Raw genomic sequence first — 20,550 nt, forward strand, 5'->3', positions numbered from 1 at the left:
GCTCTCTGGATCTGGCATCCTGGAGATCTGAATGACTTACCTGCTGAGAAAAGGTCTTCTACCCTGTGAAGGCTCGGGCTGTCTGAAAAGCCCACTGCACAATTCTGTCGCCTGGAGACTTGTGACAGCACGTTAGTCTGTCTGACTCCTTCGGCAGGAGTTGGCACTTTGTATTATCAAGCATCCCTATGAATAGGAGAGGACCAGAGCACTTGGCGTTTGTAGTGGCAAATCATGTCTTGGAAAGCTGTCGGGATTCTCAGCACTAAGAAAATCCTGGGGAGGGAGACCAGCCAGCCATCATTTATTCATGCTTCTAAAGGGCTCTGGAAACACAGGTAACAATGGGCTGGAAGAACAAGCCCTGTCATGTATTAATAAACAGGGAGCCTGAGAACTGGGGGTGGGGGGGGGATGGGTCACCGGGGACTAATAAGGCTCCCTGGGGCTCCGGGCTGGGGCCCTTCTAATGACCTATTAGTGAGGCTGCTGGAGAAAGAGAAGGGCATTTCCCCCCCCTCTTCAACCACTTTTGTCTGAAGAACTTTAAGATATTTCATTAGCAAGTTCTTCAAAAGAAGGCAGATGCTGCTTTACCGGGGATGGACCCAGCACAGATATACTTGGAAGCTGGATTTTTAAAATGAACTGAGTAAAACATTTATTGAAAATCTGCGAAATGCCAGACACTGTGCCAGGCACTGGGGACACACAGGTTAAGAAAATGGTCCCTGGCACGTAGTTCACAGCCTACCTGGGTAATCCAGGTCAAGGGCAAAGCATGTACAAAGGCTACTAGATCCATTAGTCTACAAGTACATTGAGAGTCTTTGTGTGCTCAGGGGAGATTAAAAAAAGTCATAGCCCATTTCTCAAGGGGCTTATGGACTTATAGGGAAGGCAGAAATAAATGTACTGGCTATAGTAAAAAGAGATGTTAGTGGAAACATGGGCTCAGGATTTTGAAGAAGGGAGAGGTCAGGGTAGCTTGGAGTTTAGAGAAGGTTGTGAAGAAATAGCGGGAGGACAAGGTGAGAAAGTGCAGGGCGTCAGGAGCCGAGCCAAGGAACTGAAGTTGACATGATGAGGGAATAGGAAGACACTGAAGGTTTTAGAAGGGAAGAGGGTTGTATTAATTGCCTAGGGCTGCAAGAACAAGGGACCACACACTGGGTCACTTACGACAGAAACTTATGGTCTCAGTTCTGGAGGCTTGCAGTCAGAAATCGAGTGTGAGCAGGGCCATGCTGCCCCTGAGACTCTGGGTAGAACCCTTCCTTGCCTCTTCCCAGCGTTAGGTGGTGGCTGTCAATCCTTGGTGTGCCTTGGCCTGCAGCTGCATCACTCCTGTCTCCACCTCCATCTTCACATGGTGTTCTTCCCTCAACATATTACCTTCTTATAAGGACATCAGTTACCTTGGATTAAGGGCCCATCCTATTCCAGTATGACCTCATCTTAGCTAATTATATCTGCAGCCCTATTTCCAAAGAAAGTCACATTCTGAGGCTCTGGGGGTTAGGACTTCAGCATAACTTGTTGGGGGACACAATTCAACGCATAACAGGGGTGAATTGGTGGAAGTGGGTTATTGATAAGGTTACTCTGAATGGAGTATGCTAATGGATTGGAGTAGAAGGGCCTTCCTGCTGGGGGTTGGGACAGCATCGGGGCCTGCAATGGGAGGGGGTTGGGCAGTGTGAGTGGAGAGTAAAGCTTGGCCACGGAGGGTTTTTATGGAAGAAATGACAGAAGATGAAACTAAGAGTGTATAATCAAGCTTGCTTGTTAAATCTACATGATTAAAAGAATGGTATTGTGGCATATATTCAATTAACTGATTTTAATAAGCATTTTATTGGAAGGAATAAAGTTTTCTTTGTATGGGTGGGTGGGCAGTGGAGATTGAGTTTAGTTTTAGATGTAGAAAGTAGTTGGAGGTAAGGGCCCGGAGTTTGGGTGAGATTTCAAGAAAGAAGTGGATGTGGGAGTCATTTCCCCAGGGGACTCCTAGAGCCCTTGAGCTATTGTCTGTACCCTGACCTGGCTTTTGGGTTGCTGTTTCTTGTTTTGATGTTAAACATCTGTGTTAGGAACTGCTCTAGTTGTGCATGACTTCCCTCTCCAATAGGGTCAAGACTCTTGTTGTAACAAATGGACACCAGATGCATCATTTTGAGGGCATGAAGGCTTACTGTGGGGATTATCTCCTCGAGAATGAGATAAAAGTGCTTTAGCAGTTAGGATGTAGAAGGACTATATCAGGTTGGCCTGAAATTCCCCTTTCCAGGGTGTTCTTGTTCATGCTTCCACATTCCTGGAATCTTCACTTGGGATTGGAAATGCAATGTTTTCAGATCTAAAACCTAGCACAACTGCTTTCTCAAAACATACTGTCTTTAAACATCTTGAATCATTTCATAACCATTTTGTGCTGCAAAATCGGTTATATCAAGGCTCTAGGGCTTTTTTCTCACTTGATTACCCATGAGCGTTTCTGACTCCATTAGTCAATCTAGTTTAAATCGGGTTCACCTGTGCTGCTCATCAGCTGGTCACGTTAGCCCACGGAGGCCTGGGTGGTCTTAATTGAACCTTATTAGACCCATTAAGTGTCATCAGGGGAGGAAGTAGGATTGGGCAATGAGAACCTTTTAATTCAATTTTCGTTGGATGGATTTACTTATGAATACAAGGACCTTGATCATCAGTGTCAGAATGGTTTCTGGGCCTCTGGGAAACATATTTCAGCTCAGCCAGCTGTAAGCACAAGAAAGCTGGACAAGTTTATCTGGGATGCAAGTTCATCTGGCTGCTCAGGGCTGACGGCTCTCCGTGTGTGCAGGGAAGAACATAACACGATGTGAAAAAAGGAAGTGCTGCTCCACGGTGGTCAGCTTGAGTTCAACCTCATGCAGCCCATCATCCTATATTTGGAATCTGCTTCTAGCCCTCCTATTTGACATAATTAGCTCACAGGTTTATGAGAGCGTAGATTTCTTCCTTCTTAACAAGGAGATAATAACTTCAAAGAGAAAGAGTGGGGCCAAAAGTATAGATGTGATTTTTGGCAAAAAAAGATTATCAAGTTGACTCATGACATGGCAAACCTCTAGCTGTAATTCATTCCTAAAGTATGTCAGGAAGCACAAGGCAATCTTTAACCCAAATAAATAACTGGCAAGAGAAAAATAATAATAAAGATTTTCCCTTTGTTCAACACTTCCTAATTGAGCAGGCATGTCAAGTCATGTATTTGACTCTCCTAACAAAATAGTGGCTATCTCAGGAAAACTGAAATAAATTTAATCAAATGAAAATGTTCTGGGCCAGAGGTATTTGACGTTTTTTTTTAAACTCCCTAATATTTAATGAGTAAGAATTTCTTTTAAGGTCATACTCTTTAATCTTCTAAAATGGGGGAGTTTAAACATTTCAAAGATAACCTACTTGTGTCACACAACCAAAACCTATGTGTTTGGCTTGGTTAGTTTCAGAGAATTCCTTTTTTTCCCTCTGCACTGTCAAACCACAATAGCACCTCCTGAGTGAACAGTTCGGTTGCCTGTGGTAACTGGGTGGCAGATGTCCAGGCTTTAATTGGGGTTTTTATTGATTATTATCATTATGAAAAGAATTGTTAATGGCATGAAACAAGTTAAACTCATAGCTACTGAAATGAGATGAACTACAGGATTTACGTACTGGTACATTCAAAGGAAGGAGTGAGAAAAAGATGAAAAGCAAATTTCCAATCCTTCTGTGCTTCGTGTGAGGAGCAGATATTATAGAACACATCCTCCTCGGGGTGACAAAGCCTGGGGACCATGTTCCTGGTTTGTAAAGCAAGAGAGCTGCTGGTTGTCCTCTCCCTGGACCTGGAAGCATTATTAGCTCCCTATAGAGAGAGCTGGGCTTTCGTCTCCTGCGTGGTCCCATTAGGGCAATCTAGTTAGAGAGCTCTGGAGCAGAACCCATCAGGGCGGGGTCCTGATGCTGGGCCTTGATTAGTGAGTGCATATGGTGCAGAGACGGCTTTGGAGCATTGCAGGGCAGCCACGGTCATTAGCGGGGCTGCCAGGCGATTCCCCCAGAAAGCCTGCTCTCTATCTACTCTGGTCTCAATGCTGCTGCCATAGCCACCTTTTCTCCTGTGTCTTAGCCTACATCAATGTTACACAACACTGTAAACTGGAACGTAGAAAGTCTAACCTCGTGGAGCTTAGCTTATCTGAGGCCAAAGCACTTCATTCAAATACACAAACACCTGAGTAAGGCGTGGATGCTTGCCCTCCACCAGCCAGGAGGCCTCTCTGCCCTGCACCGTGTGTTCTCCAGCCCAGCTTTTCATCTCCCAGCCCACATCAGGACCTGTCATGGTTTTACTGAGTAGACTTTGTTCTTGTCCTTTTTCTCCTCCTAGCATGCAACTGCTCTTCAGGCAGGAGTCACGTCAGCAGTGTTTATTGTTATGTCTACAGTGCCCACAACAGTGCCTGACACGTATTTAGACAGTCAATATCTGTTGAATGAATGAATGAACTCACAATTTACAGAACTGACTATCCTCACTACCTCCTTTTATTCGATTCATTATGAGATGAAATGACCCCTGTTTCTTCTGTAGTTGGATTCGCTGGGCATCTACTGGATATTTTGGCTCCTTGATTAATTGTGTCCCACATAATCATTGTCTCTCCTTCTCTGATCTTGAACTTGCCTCTGAACCCTATGGCAACTTTCAGCTTCTGAACCCAGTGTGGCTGGTACGGGTCTCAAGGAAGCTGCTGTGAAAGGATTCCACGGGTCTTGATTGACAGGGAGAGTATCGGGATGAAGTGAAAACATTGGGAGCCACCTCTCGCTGCTGCTGCCATGCTGGACGCAGCCCTCACGCCCACACCACGCGGGCCACAGCAGAGGAACCCCTTGCCTTCATCTCTGGCAGGAAGAGCAGACACTGGCTCACCTGGCGGTTAGTGTGGGAATCGCAGGTGAGAGTTAGGCCTGTGGCTCCCCTTTGTTCCATGCTACACTGTCCCCTTTCCAACTCCCTCGCCCAATACTATTGAAGCCACAACTTTTTCTCATTATCATATTTTGCCTCGAAGCCACTAGCTTGGCACAGGTGTTTGGCTCCTACCAGCAAATCCCTCCTAGCCTTTGATTCCTCCGGGGGCAAAAGAAAAACCTACAAGGACGTGAGAGACTCCTTTTCTGTCTGGGCAGATAGAAAGGGATAAAAGGATTCCGTAGAAACACAAGAATTTATTATTTACAGCACCTAACCTTTCCTAGACAGAAAGCCAAAGGTTTTTGCTTTTAATCTATTTTCCCTCAAGAGTTTGAAAGAAAAGGAAATCCTGGATCCTTATTGGTAATTTTTAGTTTCTCACAGGTGTGTATTTTTCTAAAAATCATTTTTTTAATATTCATATTTTCTTGTCCCTAGGTGATGCTATTGATCCCTAATCAGTAGGTGTCACTCAGCTAGGGTGTTGTGTCCATTATCTATTGCTGCATTTTAAAAAAACAAACCCAAAACCTAGTGGCTTAAAACAACCACTGTTTATTTGTTCATGATTCTGCAATTTGGACTGGGTCCAGCCGGTAGTTCTTCTGTTGGTCTCACTTGGGGTCACTCATGTGGCTGCAGTTATCTGGAGGGGTCAACTGGGGTTGGATGGTCCAAGAAGGCCTCACTCACATGTCTGATCGTTGGCTGGGACACCTCAGTTCTTTGGTCTCTTTTCAAGGATAACTCGGGATTTCTTTCCGTGCTGAGGTCCAGGGGAGCAAGCCCCAGTTAGAAAGCACCTGTTCGAGCTTCTGCTGGATTCATTTGGTTCCAGCAAGTCACATGGCCAGGCCCAAGAGTCAATGTGGGAAAGGGTTACACGGTGTGGCTACTGGAAGGCATGATAACCGGGAGTCATTACTCTAACAATTTACCGTAGATATAAAGAGAGGAGCATTATTTGTGGGCTTGGCTTTTCATTTGCTTCAGCTAATGCATTACATTCTCCCATGACTTTGCTAATCACTCTGTAACTAGGTCCCGGCCAACCTGACAGGGTATTTCTCAACCTATCCCAGCTGAACATCTATATCAGGAGTTGGCAAACTTTTTCTGTGAAGGGCCAGAGAATAAATATTTTAGGCTTTGTGAGCCACACCATCTCTCTTGCAACTACTCACCTACGCTGTTGTAGTGTGGAAGCAGCCATAGATAAAATGTAAGTGAATGGCTATAAACTGTGTTCTGATAAAACTTTATTGACAACAACAAGTAGTGGGACAGGTTTGGCCTGTGGGCCATAGTTTGCTGATTCTTGATCTATATGATAATAATTCTAGACTGCCAAAAAAAAGTATATTAAATTCAAGTATTGCTATTTCTCAAACTAGAAATTAAATGTCATCTGTGTAGAATTTGATATCATCACGGCAAGTGATTGATCAATGCAATTACATAATATTTCTTATCTAATTGTTTAAAATCATAAATTCATAAAATGTTTTCTAAGTATCTTTTTAAGAACTTGGAAAAAACTGTGTTCATAGAATAAAATGTTGTGAGTTCGTTCACTGAAAGTTGGAAAGGCAATATAATAAGGTGGTAGAGAGCACAAACTTTAGAGTCAGACTACTTGAGTTCCAACCCAGACCTACCACCAACTGGCTGTGTGACCACAGGCAAGTTACTTAACTTCTCTGAGCTTTAGTTTTCTCATTTGGAAATGGGGATGACAGTAGTCCTATCTCATACGGTTATCATGAAGGTTAAATGAATCAGTTCACATAAAATACTTAGCATGGTGCCCAGACCATATTATATGCTCAGTTAAAATGGTAAAACAAATATCAAAATATCCTAAAACTCTAACTCCCTTAAAATAGTCATTTTTGATAAACATGGGTATATGATAAAGTTCCCAGGTTCATAGTACTGTGGAAAAAGTTCTTGAAACTATAACTTTAAATTGTTAGAATAGGCAAATCCAGTAAATTCATAAGATATAAAATCAACCTATAAAAATGCATTGTATTTCCATACACAAACAAATCTCCAAAAAAGAAATTAAGAGAATTTCATTTACAATAGCATAAAAAATAAAATACTTAGAAATAACCAAGGAGGTGAAAGACTTGTATACTAAAAACTATAAACATTGATGAAAGAAAGACACAAATGGAAGGATATCCTGTGTTCATGGATGAGAACAATAAACATTGTTAAAATGTCTATACTTACCAAAGTAATCTATAGATTCAATTCAATCCCTATCAAAATCCTAATGAAACTTTTTTTTTTTTTTTTGGTGAGGAAGATTGTCCCTGAGCTAACATCTGTGCCAATCTTCCTCTATTTTGTATGTGGGATGCTGCCACAGTGTGGCTTGATGAGTGGTGTGTAGGTTCACACCTGAGATCCGAACTGTGAACCCTGGGCTGTTGAAGCAGAGCACACAGGCCAGCCCCCAAATGACACTTCTACAGGAATAGAAAAACAGTCCTAAAATTCATCTGGAAGCACAATCAACCCTTAACAGCCAAAGGAGTTTTGAGCAAGAAGAACATAGTTAGAGGTATCACATTCCCTGATGTCAAAACATATTACAAAGCTAAAGTAATCAAAACAGTATGGTATTGGCATAAAAACAGATACTTAGACCAATGGAACAGAAAAGAGAGCCTGGAAATAAACCCTCACATACATGATCAACTAACACTTGACAAGGGAGCCAAGAATACTCAATGGGGAAAAGATAATCTGTTTGATAAATGAAGTTGGGAAAACAGGATATCCACATGCAAAAGGATGAAATTTTGCAAAAAGAAAAGAAATCACACCATATACAAAAATCAACTCAAAATGGATTAAAGACGTAAACCTTGAAACAATAAAACTCTTAGAAGGAAACACAGGGAAAATGCTTCTGACACTGGACTGGACAACGATTTCTTTGATATGACACAGAAAGCACAGGCAACAAACGCAAAAATAGACAAGTGGGACTATGTCAAACTAAAAAGCTTCTGCACAGCAGAAGAAACCATCAACAAAATGAAAAGGAAACCTGTGGGATGAGAGAAAATATTTGCAGACTATATATCTGATAAGGGATTAATATCCAAAATATACGAGGAACTTCTATAATTCAATAGCAAAAAACCCTAATAACTTGATTGAAAAATGGGCAAAGGACCTGCATAGATATTTCTCCAAAGAAGACATACAAATGGCTAACAAGTATATGAAAAGGTGCTCAATGTCAACAGACAAATGCAAATCAAAACCACAAAGAGATATCACCTCACACCTGTTAGGATGATGATTATTAAAAAAAAAACCCAAAAAACAAAATCCAAACAACACAAACAAGTGTTGGCAAGGATGTGGAGAAAAGGGGACCCTTGTACATTGTTGGTGGGCGTGTAAATTGGTGCTGCCACTATGGAAAACAATATGGAGGTTCCTTGAAAAATTAGAATTACCATTTGATCCAGCAATCCCATTTCTAGGTATATACAACCAGAGGAATTGAAATCTACATCTTGAGATATCTGATCTGCACTCCCATGTTCATTGCAGCGTTATTCACAATAGCCAAGACATAAAAACTTAAATGTCCGTCGATATACAAATAAAGAAAAAGTGGTTTATACATATGGTGTAATATTATTCAGCCTAAAAAACAAGAGCAGAATGGTGGGTGCCCTGGGCTAGGGGGATGGGGAAATAGGGAAATAGGGAGGTGTTCGTTAAACGTTACAAAGTTTCAGTTATGCAAAATAAGTTCTGGAGAGCTACTCTTTAAAAAAAGAAAAAAAAAAAAAAAAAAAAAAAAGCAGGGGCCGCAGAGCCTCCCCATAAATGGTGTTCTGCAAGGAGTAGGTATGATCATTGGTTTTGGATATCTGGGTGGGAACAGCTTTTTTATTTTCACTTAATTTGAAGGAGGATGGGCTCTAAAATCAGAACTAAATTTCACTGCTTATGAGCTAACTACTGTGAGCAAGTTATTTAACCTCTCTTAATCTGTCTTTTTAACATATGATTATTGTGAAAATAGAATGAAGGATATGGAAACAGTTCTTAGCACAATACCTAGCTCCTGTCATATAATAAATGTTAATTAAAAAAATTTGGTTGTAAAATTAACATAAATTAGCTTAGATCTGAGTATTTTCAAGCCTGCTGAAATTTGACTAGCCAATCACAAGCAGGGGCAACACAGCCAGGCATGGTGGCTTGCCAAGGTGCTGTGCAGAAACATATGGAACATTATTAGATGTCAGACAGGGACATACAGATATATAACACATTTTCAGATTTGTTAGTAAAATCTTAGAAAAACATAGCTTCTTTAAAAAATGATTTTAGTTATCTAGTTATTTAGTTATCTAGTAGCAGGATCAGCATGAAGTGGCCAGGAATCGTCTGTTATTTTCCTTTGTGTGATAAGATGCTGTGGCTATGAATGTTGCCAGACGTGTGACCCATCATTCTATCCAAACTGTGTAATAGGACCACCCCCTGCGGCTGCAGCTGCTGAACGCATAGAAGTTGCTAGGGTGGCCGGACAATCCTTTGTTCTGCTGTCCTGTTTACAGCTGTGCTTTAGTAGACGCCACAATGGCTCAATGACCTGCATGTGACCCCATGGTCAGCATTTCCTCAATGAAGCGTGACTCTATGATATTAATCTTCATTGATTTGGGTTTGCAGTATCAGTAGTATTTCTGAGGCTACTTGGCCAGTATCTGGTACAATAACATTCGGTGTAGCCCCATGGGTCCTAACAGCCAGTAATCCTTTAGCCAGTTACTGAAATAATGCTTGGATCTCACATTTGACTGTATAATGGTTTGACAGTAGTAGTTCAGAACAAATACAGTGAATGTCTCCCATGTGTCAGGTGCTATTACAGCCGCTGGTAAATTTTATTCTCAATCAGTAATTATATTCCAACGAAGTAAAAACCTTGAAGAACAATATCCTGTGGCTGATGCAATGATCTGGCTAGTATCTGGGAAAGTCAGCTCACCTGAAACAGAAAATGGTTAGTTGGCACAAGGGTGGCTGTTCCTGAGACGGTGGTGCACGCACTGCTCTGGAGAGTCCACCTTCACAGTGCAGGGCAGCGGGGCTGAGAACGCAGCATCTGGCCTCCCAGAGTGGCTCTCTCCTGCTGCGGGACTGGCAGGCAGAGGCCAGAGGGACACAGGTTAAGTGACTGGAGCAATCCCATAGTGACCTGCGATGTGGCAGGCATGAGATAAGGAGATTCAGGACGTATCTCCCCAAATCCCTTGCATGCTCCCCTCACCCCACTTTGGAATTCGAGAAAGGGACTTAGGCAGGGCTTAAGTCTCAGCAATTCAGCCATGGCGACTGGTAACCTGGGCTGCTATAGAAATACCATCCACAGCAATTGATAGGAAAAACCCTAAGAATAAGGAAGGCTCATCGTTACCAGTGTGACTTCTTTGGAGCCATTGTTACAGCTTACTCTGACTGCTGCCCAGAACATAACTTTGAAGCTCATCTTAAGATTTCTTGGGTGTCCAGAGTTTTACTATGTCTCACGTGTTAAAGGCTTCCATTTACTTTCTCTCCTTTTGGTCTTGTGCAAAGGTCCTCAAACTTGAGCGTGCATCGGACTCACCTGGAGGCTGGTTACAGCGGCGATTGCTGGGCCCAGCCCAGACTTAGATCACTAGGCCTAGGTTGGGCACATCTGTCAAGTTCCCAGGTTACAGTGACGTTGCTAGTCCAGGGACCACATTTTGAGAATCTGAGTTTGGCAGAAAGAAAAAAAACTTAGAACGGTCTGATATACTGTGCTGTGTCAAAGTCCTGTGATGGCTGTTCTCTGATCACTGAATTTCACAGTAACTCACTCTAAGCTCTCGCTTTCCTCCAGAGCTGCGCCTTCCACATATACTGGTCTGCCCTTCAGTTGTTACATATGGGGCTCCATGCCCTTTAAAGTATATATAACCAGATTTGAACACTTTTATAGACCCTAATTCTTAAAACGAGAACTTAATTGCTTAAAAAATTTTCTGTGAACTCTCCCACTTACAGCCACACACGCTGCCCCACATTTATACTTCAGTTGGCAAAGTGACAGTTCTGGAAGATAGCTTCTGCTTTTTTATTTTAGCATCTGCACACATCTTTACTATCATTAATGAACCATTTCAAAAGCAAACTACACAATAGTCTTAGGGTGTTGACAAGATTACAATAGAATCAAACTAATTTTATATAATCTTGTTCAGTTTTTTGAGGCTCAAATGATTTAATGTTAAATCAGAATTATCTGTCCTGAAAAGTACATCCTGAAACACTGCTCATGGTCAAGTGAGTTGGGAGAAGTGAGCCTCCAAAGAATGTGCAGCAGCTTAGATGAGCACACGAAGGGATCAGAGGTCTACCATGACCCTGTTTTAACACCCATTCAGATTCCAGTGCTCTAGGATCTCCTGGCTACACCTTGCTCCCAGTGATGGCACTAAGCATCTACGGTAAAGCAAACTGTGTCAGGAGACTGATACAAAAGCAAAACTTCCCAATGAGTAGTATAGTTTATTTCAATTAAATCTTTCCTATGTCTTTTTTTTTCTAGAAGTGGGATACAGGAGGAAATTTAGATTAAAAGTTTGAGTCAGAGTACTGATAGAGTTGTAGAGAAGACTGAAGAAGGCACGCGATAGTAAATGAGGGAGAAATGCTGCTGACACATTACCTGTAGCACAATTCAAGTTTATTCCATTTGTTCTTGCAACACAAAACTTAAACACAGTATTATTTAGCATTCTGATGTACATGAACCAGGATAATATGAGAAACTCAATTGTGTCAAAAGTATTACATTGTGGAAAAAAATGAACTCAAATATATCAAAATGCACAAAGCACTAGTCTTCTTCCATTACTGCTTAGAAAGATAGGATTGTTTCTCCATTTACAAAATAGAATCAGGACAATTTAAATTTTTTAAATGTTGCATGCAAAAACACTGCAATTGCTTATGTAGGAGGGCACTCTCACCAGCTTCTTCTATACACAATCGAGTATACAATATTGCATGGAAGAAAACAGCAGCTCAGATGAAGTTTCAGGAAAAAAAAATCAAACAGGTACATATAGATTTAAAATCCATTATTTGGGGGAAAGAAATCAATGAATAAAGGGCCTACTTCCTTGCAGCTTCCACAGGTTGCACCCACCTACCTCTCCTCCTTGCCCCCCTGCGTTTAGAAGGTGAGCTCCGCATAGGAGAACTCCTTGAGTATCCGCAGGTGCTGTATTTGAACTAGAAGTCTACAGATACCAGTCTGAAGCTGCAAGGGGAAAGGCGTTAGAACACTAATGTAAACAGGTAAACCACCTGTGTTTACTCGATATAGTGCATACGAAATGACTGACTGAATACAAAACTACAGAACATGCAAGATTTTTTCTGAGATGTTAACTACTACTTCAGTGGAGAACGAAACTCATCTAACCTTTCACTAATGCATGTAGTACCAAAAAGCCGACATGGTTTTAGCTTCCTTTACTCAAAATATGAACATTAAGTGTTGTGAATTTCTCTGCCAAGTGGTTCAGAAATACATTATAAATAACCTAGTTAAAAAAAAAGAAGAAATTGTAAACCATCTTGGTCAGTCTATTCTATGTTTATGTTATTTTCTCAAGCAGTCGCCTCATAATTATGGGGTTTATGAAATGGCTGAGAAAGAAGAGGGAAGGCGAAGTAGCCTCTACTGCGTTACAAGGAACATGGGGATAAAGTGGACAGAGAATCACACGGTCTCCACAGCAGGGGGCTGCAGGAAGCAGACCAGGTTTAGGAATGTTAGGAAGATGCACTCTCTGCAATAGCCAACTGCAACAAAACACTTTGAAAGGAAAGGTAAAAATGGCAGAGGGTAAAACCCAAGGCTTTTCAATAGCGTTATGCCAAGACGTGAAAACAGAGATATCAAAACACCTCGTCACCACGTCGCTAGTTGCAGACAGACAGAGTGCCCTCCATCTTCATTGAGGACAGCTCCCTGTTCAGTTGAGTGATGTAATAAAGTACTGATTACTGACTTTTAATCCGACTGTAATAGGCTGCATTAAGACGGCAGAATTAGCCAAATATATCAAAGTATTTAAACCACCATTCTGTGATTGTTTTCTTGGACTCAGGAAACTTACAGGGTTACGCTAGTTCTAAGTGAAAAAGCCATAAAAAACGGGTTCATGGGGAAAAATACACACATACACACAAACCCACACAGCAACCAATCAGCAACGGATCAATAAGATTTGTTATGAGCCAGCTGATCGTTCTTGATACTAATTTAACCCCGCTGTAGAATGCTACGTTGCCTTAAAAAATCATCAATTCTTTATTATCTACCATCTGAATACAGGTCCCTAACCCACCCTCCCCCCTTTTTTAAAAATTTGAGGTACATTCAATTACTGCATGACGTGGCTAAGGAAAAACCCTAATATTTTTAGTAAGCTTATATGGATGGCAAGTTAAAGGAATCTTAATATAAATTTAAGGGGACATATTTTAATTAGTTGTACTGCTCATGAAATGTTTAAAAATGTGTCGAAGTATTTTCTGCTGGTCATAAGAACACCATTTTAGGGCACTGCATTTTAAGAACACAATACATTTTGAAGGTGTCACATTTCACGCAATGCATGATTTAGAAAAGAAACAAACATATTACGCAGGTGGCATATATTCAGCAGAAGCCTATCAACAACTCAGGAACCTGGTAACAAGCATATTTTTGAAGGGATGGGGTTAAATTTGTCCAAATAGTAAATGTCACCCCAATGATAGCTTTGGTGCAATAAGTAATCAGCATCCAAGCCGGGTGTGAGAGAAGCATTCCAAAGAATGTTCCTTGATTCTCCAAACGTAACCAAGGCCAATCCATTCAAATAGCAAATGAAGAAAATCCATAGGTACTAAGACAACTGTTCTCTCTTTATAGGACACTAACGGGCTTATGGCTATGAGTCTATTTTTAAATCCCCTTTTACTACCAGCAGGAGTTTGAAAGCGTTTCAATGTTATATAAATGTCTGAATCTAGAGGAGAAAAAATATGCATACTGGAATGAGTTCTCCTTTAGACTTCCAAAATTTAAGATTTTATAAATAAAACTAGTCAGTTTTATCTAAAGACACATGAAACCCACGTGAAAGGGGAGAGGAAATCCGAAGTTCAGCCGTCCAGCAATTTGGGAGTGTGCCTCCTCCCCTCGACTGAGCTTCCACAGGGAGCTGAAAGTCACCGAGGGGGACTGGTCGTCAACCACAGGCAGCGCTCTTCACTACGCCGAGAGATCCCAACAGAGTGCGTCTTAAGGCAGAAGGCTACAGCTAATTGCTTATCTCAGCACCCTAAGTTTACATCACAGCAGCCACTACTGCTCTCACAGCTGGGGCTACCAAATATGTATAGTTGGCTTTGTAGAGTCAGACCCTCGATACAATCTAATAAGTTAGCCAGGGAGCTGAAAACATCAAATGGTACTGGTATATTTTGTCTTTGCTCTCCCTTGGGTATAAAGTGTATATTTTACTGGAAATGGAAAAGAGGCTGACTTGATCAGGAATCCTAGTAAAAGCCTGGTCATGGTTTTTTCCTCTTCTCCAAAACATTGTTTTTTCTGGTAGTCTGATTTGTTATGAATTTCTCTCTCCCCTCACCCCTCTTAAAGTATTTAGCTGAAGAAGCTGGCAGATAGAGAGTGACAGACAGACAGGCAGCAGTGTGAGGCCACAGGAGAGTCATTCTTCCAGAGCTGTCAGCCCATCCGTCCATCACTGAAGAAGAGCTTTGATTGCCTGGTTGTCGGTGGCTTCAAAGGCAGTTAGTCCATCTGGACCTTTCACAGTCTTATCAGCACCCTGGAAAGGAAAGGAAAGGAAAGGAAAGAGCCTTTATCAATAAATGAGCCCACAACTGAGATAAGAGAACGGAAAACCAGCTTACTCAGCATAGACTAATGTTTACATAGAGAATTAAAAACTCCTGTACTAAGGGAGTCCATTCTATTGACGAAAAACCCCAAACAGTTGGCAAGGTTATGGATCAAGTTATAAAAATGCCAGATTATTTTTCAGGCACTAGAAAGTGTAAACTACAAACAGAACTTGCCAATAACATAGGCAAATGACTGGCTTTTATTTACCCTATTAAACTTTAAAAAAGAATACCCCTATGTGTATTATAAAAAAAAAAAGGAAAATCACTTTTGCTAAAGAAGAAAGTATTATTTTGATGGCATTATTTTTCTTTGCAGCATTTTTGAGAGTGCTTAAGTATTACATAAACATTTCTACAATCCAGAACTTATAGACCTTTTATTCTAGACAAATTCCTAAACGTGTAATAGCGGTCATTAGACTTACAAAAACCTAGCAGTAAGGGACTGGGATATGGGCTAGGACAGGAGTGTCCCTACTATACTCTAGGGAAATACTCTCCGTCTGCGCTCAAGGCTTCCCTGGGAGAATGCTGTTCTGTTACTTCTGTTACATGTTTCTTACAACATGGCATTTTACTTCTGAGAATGCGTACATACACCTCTGTGTCTATCTATGTTTCCATCTGTCTTCCCTTATTAGATTAAAAGCTCTGTAGGAGTAGGAACTTTGTCCTATGATTAACCTTGTCCATAATATTCCTCACTGTGTCCCTGATACCTAGAAAAGTGCCTAGTGCATGGTAGGTGAATCTGCTCCCAAATCAGGTGTGAACCTCTTTAACTCCCAGAGACAGCAATGTTCCACCAGCTGAGGGTTCTTTGCGAGCTCCAGTCCAAACAGGATTTATTCATCAAAAAGCCTCTAGTGTCTTGCTCTCCTGCTCTTGCCAAATCTCCTCATTCTTCTGTTCCTAGGGCCTATCAAACGGTCGTTAAACTTAACATAAATGGTCCTTTAGAGACCAACTCTACTCAAACTCACCAGTCTCTTCTCCCATTAATCTTCCTATGCTCTAATCCTATGGAATTTCTCACTATTCCTGAACACACTATGTGCCATGCCTTTATACATGCTGGGTTCCATATGGAATGCTTTACCCCCTTTCTCTGGCAAATCCATTCAACCATTCAACAAGTATTTACTGACTGTTTGATGTGCAGACACTGTATAAGAGCTTGGAGAATCAAAGAAAAACAAGAGAGAGTCTGCCAGTCTGGCTGGTGTGGGAGACAGACAAATCAATCAATATGACACAGTGGGAGGAGAACAATAATAGCCTTATGCACAGTGATGAGTGGCCTGTAAACTAGAAGGGGATGTGGTAGGAGGGTGTAAGAAAGAAAGGCTTTCTGGATGAGGCAATGCTGGAGTTGACTCTTGATGAGTAAGTATAAGTGATTGGGTAAACTGGAAGGACAAGATCACAGACATTCTAGGAAATGTTAAATTATCACAAAGCTCTCCTTAACATGCCTATAAGTCTCTATTTCCTCATTTTCTAATTAAATTGAACTGTTTTATGGATGACATGGAACTCAGTCAAGTGGGAGAAAAATCTGAGAACATCAATGTACTGAGTCCTCCAACATAGGTTAAGTGACAATAATTGGCATCACTGTATTCAAAACAAATTCTTACCTATTTTGATAGCTATTTTTGACTGGCATTGTAAACTATAAGTCTGCATTAACAAAAAGTTAAATATCATAGTGAACATCTGTTGCTTTTTAGCTGCCAGAGCTCATTTCCCTTCTTTTGATAGCAGCATCCTAATTTCATTTTGGGGAATCATTTGTCCTTACAGTGTGGAGTTCTGGGACTATAACTCAAGGTGCCATGTACTTTCCTTGTCAAGTGTCACAGATTTATTTGACTCAAGCACGATGCTCACTTTTGGATTTTGAATCTTGATTGCAGAGATCAGGAGCGAGAACAAGAAGTTAGAGCTCATTTATTTCTGTGGTATTACCCAGATGAGACGGTTGAGAAGTTCCTGCTAAATAGAGTCCTACCGTTGCTATAACTCTGGCCTCTTCTGAGTCTGGCTCTCCAGCTTTCCTGTTGACCCTATGACTAGGTTCAATATTTTCAAAACTTCCTTTTCTACTTGTTAGAGTCAATTTCTGTTATTTACAACCCCCCAAAATCTAGCTGATGAAATATGTTTAGAATTTATATAAATCATCTTTTTTCTAATTATAATACAAACCCATCACAGAACTCAGAATATACAGAAAAACATAAAGCTCCTAATTCTGTAAGCCAGATACAACTTACATTAACAGTTTAGTGTTTCTATTCTTTTGTTCTAAATATGTATATGTATGTACTTCTTTGAAAAATAAATGAGTAACCAAAAGAGAACTAGAGAGACTACATATCAGACAAAAGAAACTTTAAGAAATACTATGAAAGACAGAGGGACATTTCATAATAATAAAAGGTTCAATATTTGAATTTCAAAAATGAAACTAAGAAAACAATTCCATTTATAATAGCATCAAAAAGAATAAAATACTTAAGAATAAATTTAACAAAGTCAAACCACTTCTAAAAAAGAACTGGTTTTGTCAACGTGGATAACAATATTGAATGAAAATGACTTTTTGGCACTTGATGCAATTATCAGAGAACTTAAGCATATTTGGCCTCATCCTTTCCCTGAGGAAACCATTTCTAATCATTTGTTATTAGTTCCAGTGCTTCTTCCCATGGCTCTAAGTAATATACTTGTCCTACTATTGGAGTTAACTTTAGATATTACCTTCTGACTTCCTGCTGCTGCTGCACAGATGGGGCTTTGGCTTACCACCACCACCTTTTGCAGACCCTCACAATTTCTGAAAATACCAGTTTCTGTTTCTTTATAAATTTAAATGATGTATTTATTTAACTCTATATTTCTTGTTCCATCAATTTTGACAGTACCTCATCTCTCTACTTTATAAGATACTTTCTCATCACTCCCTCTACCTCTTAACTTGCCAGCTTTTCTATTTTGTCAAGATTAACTTTTATATTTTCTGTAAAAACTGTTTTATTCTTTTTTTTACCCCCTACAGTCACCACGCTGTACACTGCATCCCCAGGACTTAATTTATAACTGCAAGTTTCTACCTTTTGACTACCTTCACCCATTTTCCCCTGCCACCCACCCCCTGCCTCTGGCAACTACCAATCTGTTCTATGTTATCTATGAGTTCAGTTTTTTTTTAAAAAAAAAAAAGATTCCACATATAATAGAGGATTTGTCTTTGATTTATTTCACTTAGCATATTGCCCTCAAGGTCCATCCATGTTGTTATAAATGGCAGAATTTCCTTCTTTTTTTAGCTGAATAATATTCCTCTGTGTGTGTGTGTATCACATCTGCTTTATCCATGCATCTGTTGATGGACATTTAAGGTTGCTTCCATGTTGTGGCTACTGGTAATAATGCTGCACTGAACACAGGGGTGCAGATTCTGTTCGAGTTAGTATTTTTGTTTCCTTCAGATAAATACCCAGAGGTGGAATTGCTGGACCATACAGTAGTACTATTTTCAACTTTTTGAGGAACCTCCATACTGTATGCCATAGATGCTGCACCAATTTACATTCCCACCAACAGTGCACAAGGGTTCCCTTTTTTCTACATGTTTGCCAACACTTATTTCCTGTATTTTTGATAACAGCCATTCTAATAGGTGTGAGGTGATAACTTACTGTGGTTTTGATTTGTACTTCCCTGATGATGAGTGATGTTGAAAGACCTTTTCATGTACCTGTTGGCCATCCGTTATATCTTCTTTGGAAAAATGTCTATTCAGATCCTCTACCCATTTTAAAATCAGACTTTTTTCCATTAAGTTATATGAGTTCTTTATATACTTTGGATGTTAACCCCTCATCAGATATACGATTTGCTAATATTTTCTCCTATTCTGTAGACTGCCTTTTCATTTTGTTGACGGTTTCCTTTGCTGTGCAGAACTTTTTAGTTTGATGTAGTCCCACTTGTTTATTTTTGTTTGTTGCCTTTGTCTTTGGTGTCAAATCTGAAAAATCATCGCCAAGACTGATGTCAAGGAGCTTACCGCCTTTGTTTTCTTCTAGTTTTATGGTCTCAGGCCTAACGTTCAAGTTGTTAATCCATTTTGGATTGATTTTTGTGTACGGTGTAAGATAGTGGTCCAATGTTCCCAATACTACTTATTGGAGAGACTAGCCTTTCCCCATTCTATATCCTTGGCTGCTTTGTCATAAACCCACACATATATGGTCAATTAATTTATTTCTGGGCTTTCTTTCCTGTTACACTGATCTGTGTGTCTGTTTTTATGTCAATATATTGTTTTGATTCCTATAGCTTTGTAACATAGTTTGAAATCAGGAAGCATAATGCCTCCATCTTGGTGGTTCTTAAGATCGCTTTGGCTATTTGAGGTCTTGTGTGGTTCCATACAAATTTTAGGACTGTTTATTCTATTTCTGTGAAAAATGCCATTAGAATTTTGATAGGTATTGCAGTGAGTCCTGTTTTGGGCAGTATGGACACTTTAACAGTATTAATTCTTCCGATCCACTAGCACAGGCTATCTCTCCATTTGTGTCTTCTTCAACATCTCTCATCAGCGTCTTATAGTTTTCAGTGTACAGGTCTTTCATCTCCTTGGTTAAATTTATTTCTAGGTATTTTTTTTTTTTTGATGCAATTGTAAGTGGGACTGAGTTTTTAATTTCTCTTTCTGATAGTTCATTATTAGTGCATAGAAACACAACTGATTTTTGTATACTGACTTTGTATCCTGCAATTTTACTGAATTTTTTGATTAGTTCTAACAGTTTTTTGGTAGAGTCTTTGGGGTTTTCTATATAAGATCATGTCATCTGCAAAGAGAGACAGTTTTACTTCTTCTCTTCCAATCTGGATGCCCATTATTTTTTTTCTTGCCTAATTACTCTGGCTAGGACTCCTAGTACTATGTTGAATAAAAGTGGTGAGTGGGGATCCTTGTTTTGTTCCTGATCTCAGAGGAAAAGCTTCCAGTTTTTCCACTGTTGAGTATGATGTTAGCTGTGGGCTTGTCATATGTGGACTTTATTCTGGTTCCCTCTATACCTGGTTTGTTGGGAGTTTTTTTTTTTTTTTTAACATGAATGTATGCTGAATTATGTCAAATGCTTTTTCTGCATCTATTGAGATGATCAAAGGATTTTTATCCTTCATTTTGTTAATGTGGTGTATCACACTGATTTGCAGATGCTGAACCATCCTTGCATCCCTGGAATAAATCCCAGTGGATCATGGTGTATGATCCTTTCGAAGCGTTGTTGAATTTGGGTTGGTGATATTTTGTTGAGGATTTTTGTATCTATGTTCATCAGGGATATTAGCCTGTAATTTTCTTGTCCTGCAACATCCTTGTCTGGTTTTGGTATGGGGTAATGCTGGCTTTGCAAAATGAGTTTGCAAGTGTTCCCATCTATTCTATTTTTTGTGAAGAGTTTGAGATGGATTGGTATTAATTCTTTAAATGGTAGAAC

General features: G+C 40.2%; 1 protein-coding gene across 1 annotated transcript in view; it reads right to left on the minus strand.

The window, feature by feature from the left end:
- Window positions 1-11,760: 11,760 nt before the first annotated feature.
- The window catches only part of MTPN (myotrophin), a 57,343-nt gene continuing 48,553 nt past the window's right edge, over window positions 11,761-20,550 (minus strand). Inside the window, exon 4 of the mRNA XM_046669865.1 lies at window positions 11,761-14,943. Coding sequence (XP_046525821.1) covers window positions 14,857-14,943 — 87 coding nt within the window. The 3' untranslated portion in view covers window positions 11,761-14,856. The remainder of the gene's footprint in view (window positions 14,944-20,550) is intronic.

The sequence above is a fragment of the Equus quagga genome, chromosome 8 (genome assembly GCF_021613505.1).
Source record: "Equus quagga isolate Etosha38 chromosome 8, UCLA_HA_Equagga_1.0, whole genome shotgun sequence".
Lineage (NCBI taxonomy): Eukaryota > Metazoa > Chordata > Mammalia > Perissodactyla > Equidae > Equus > Equus quagga.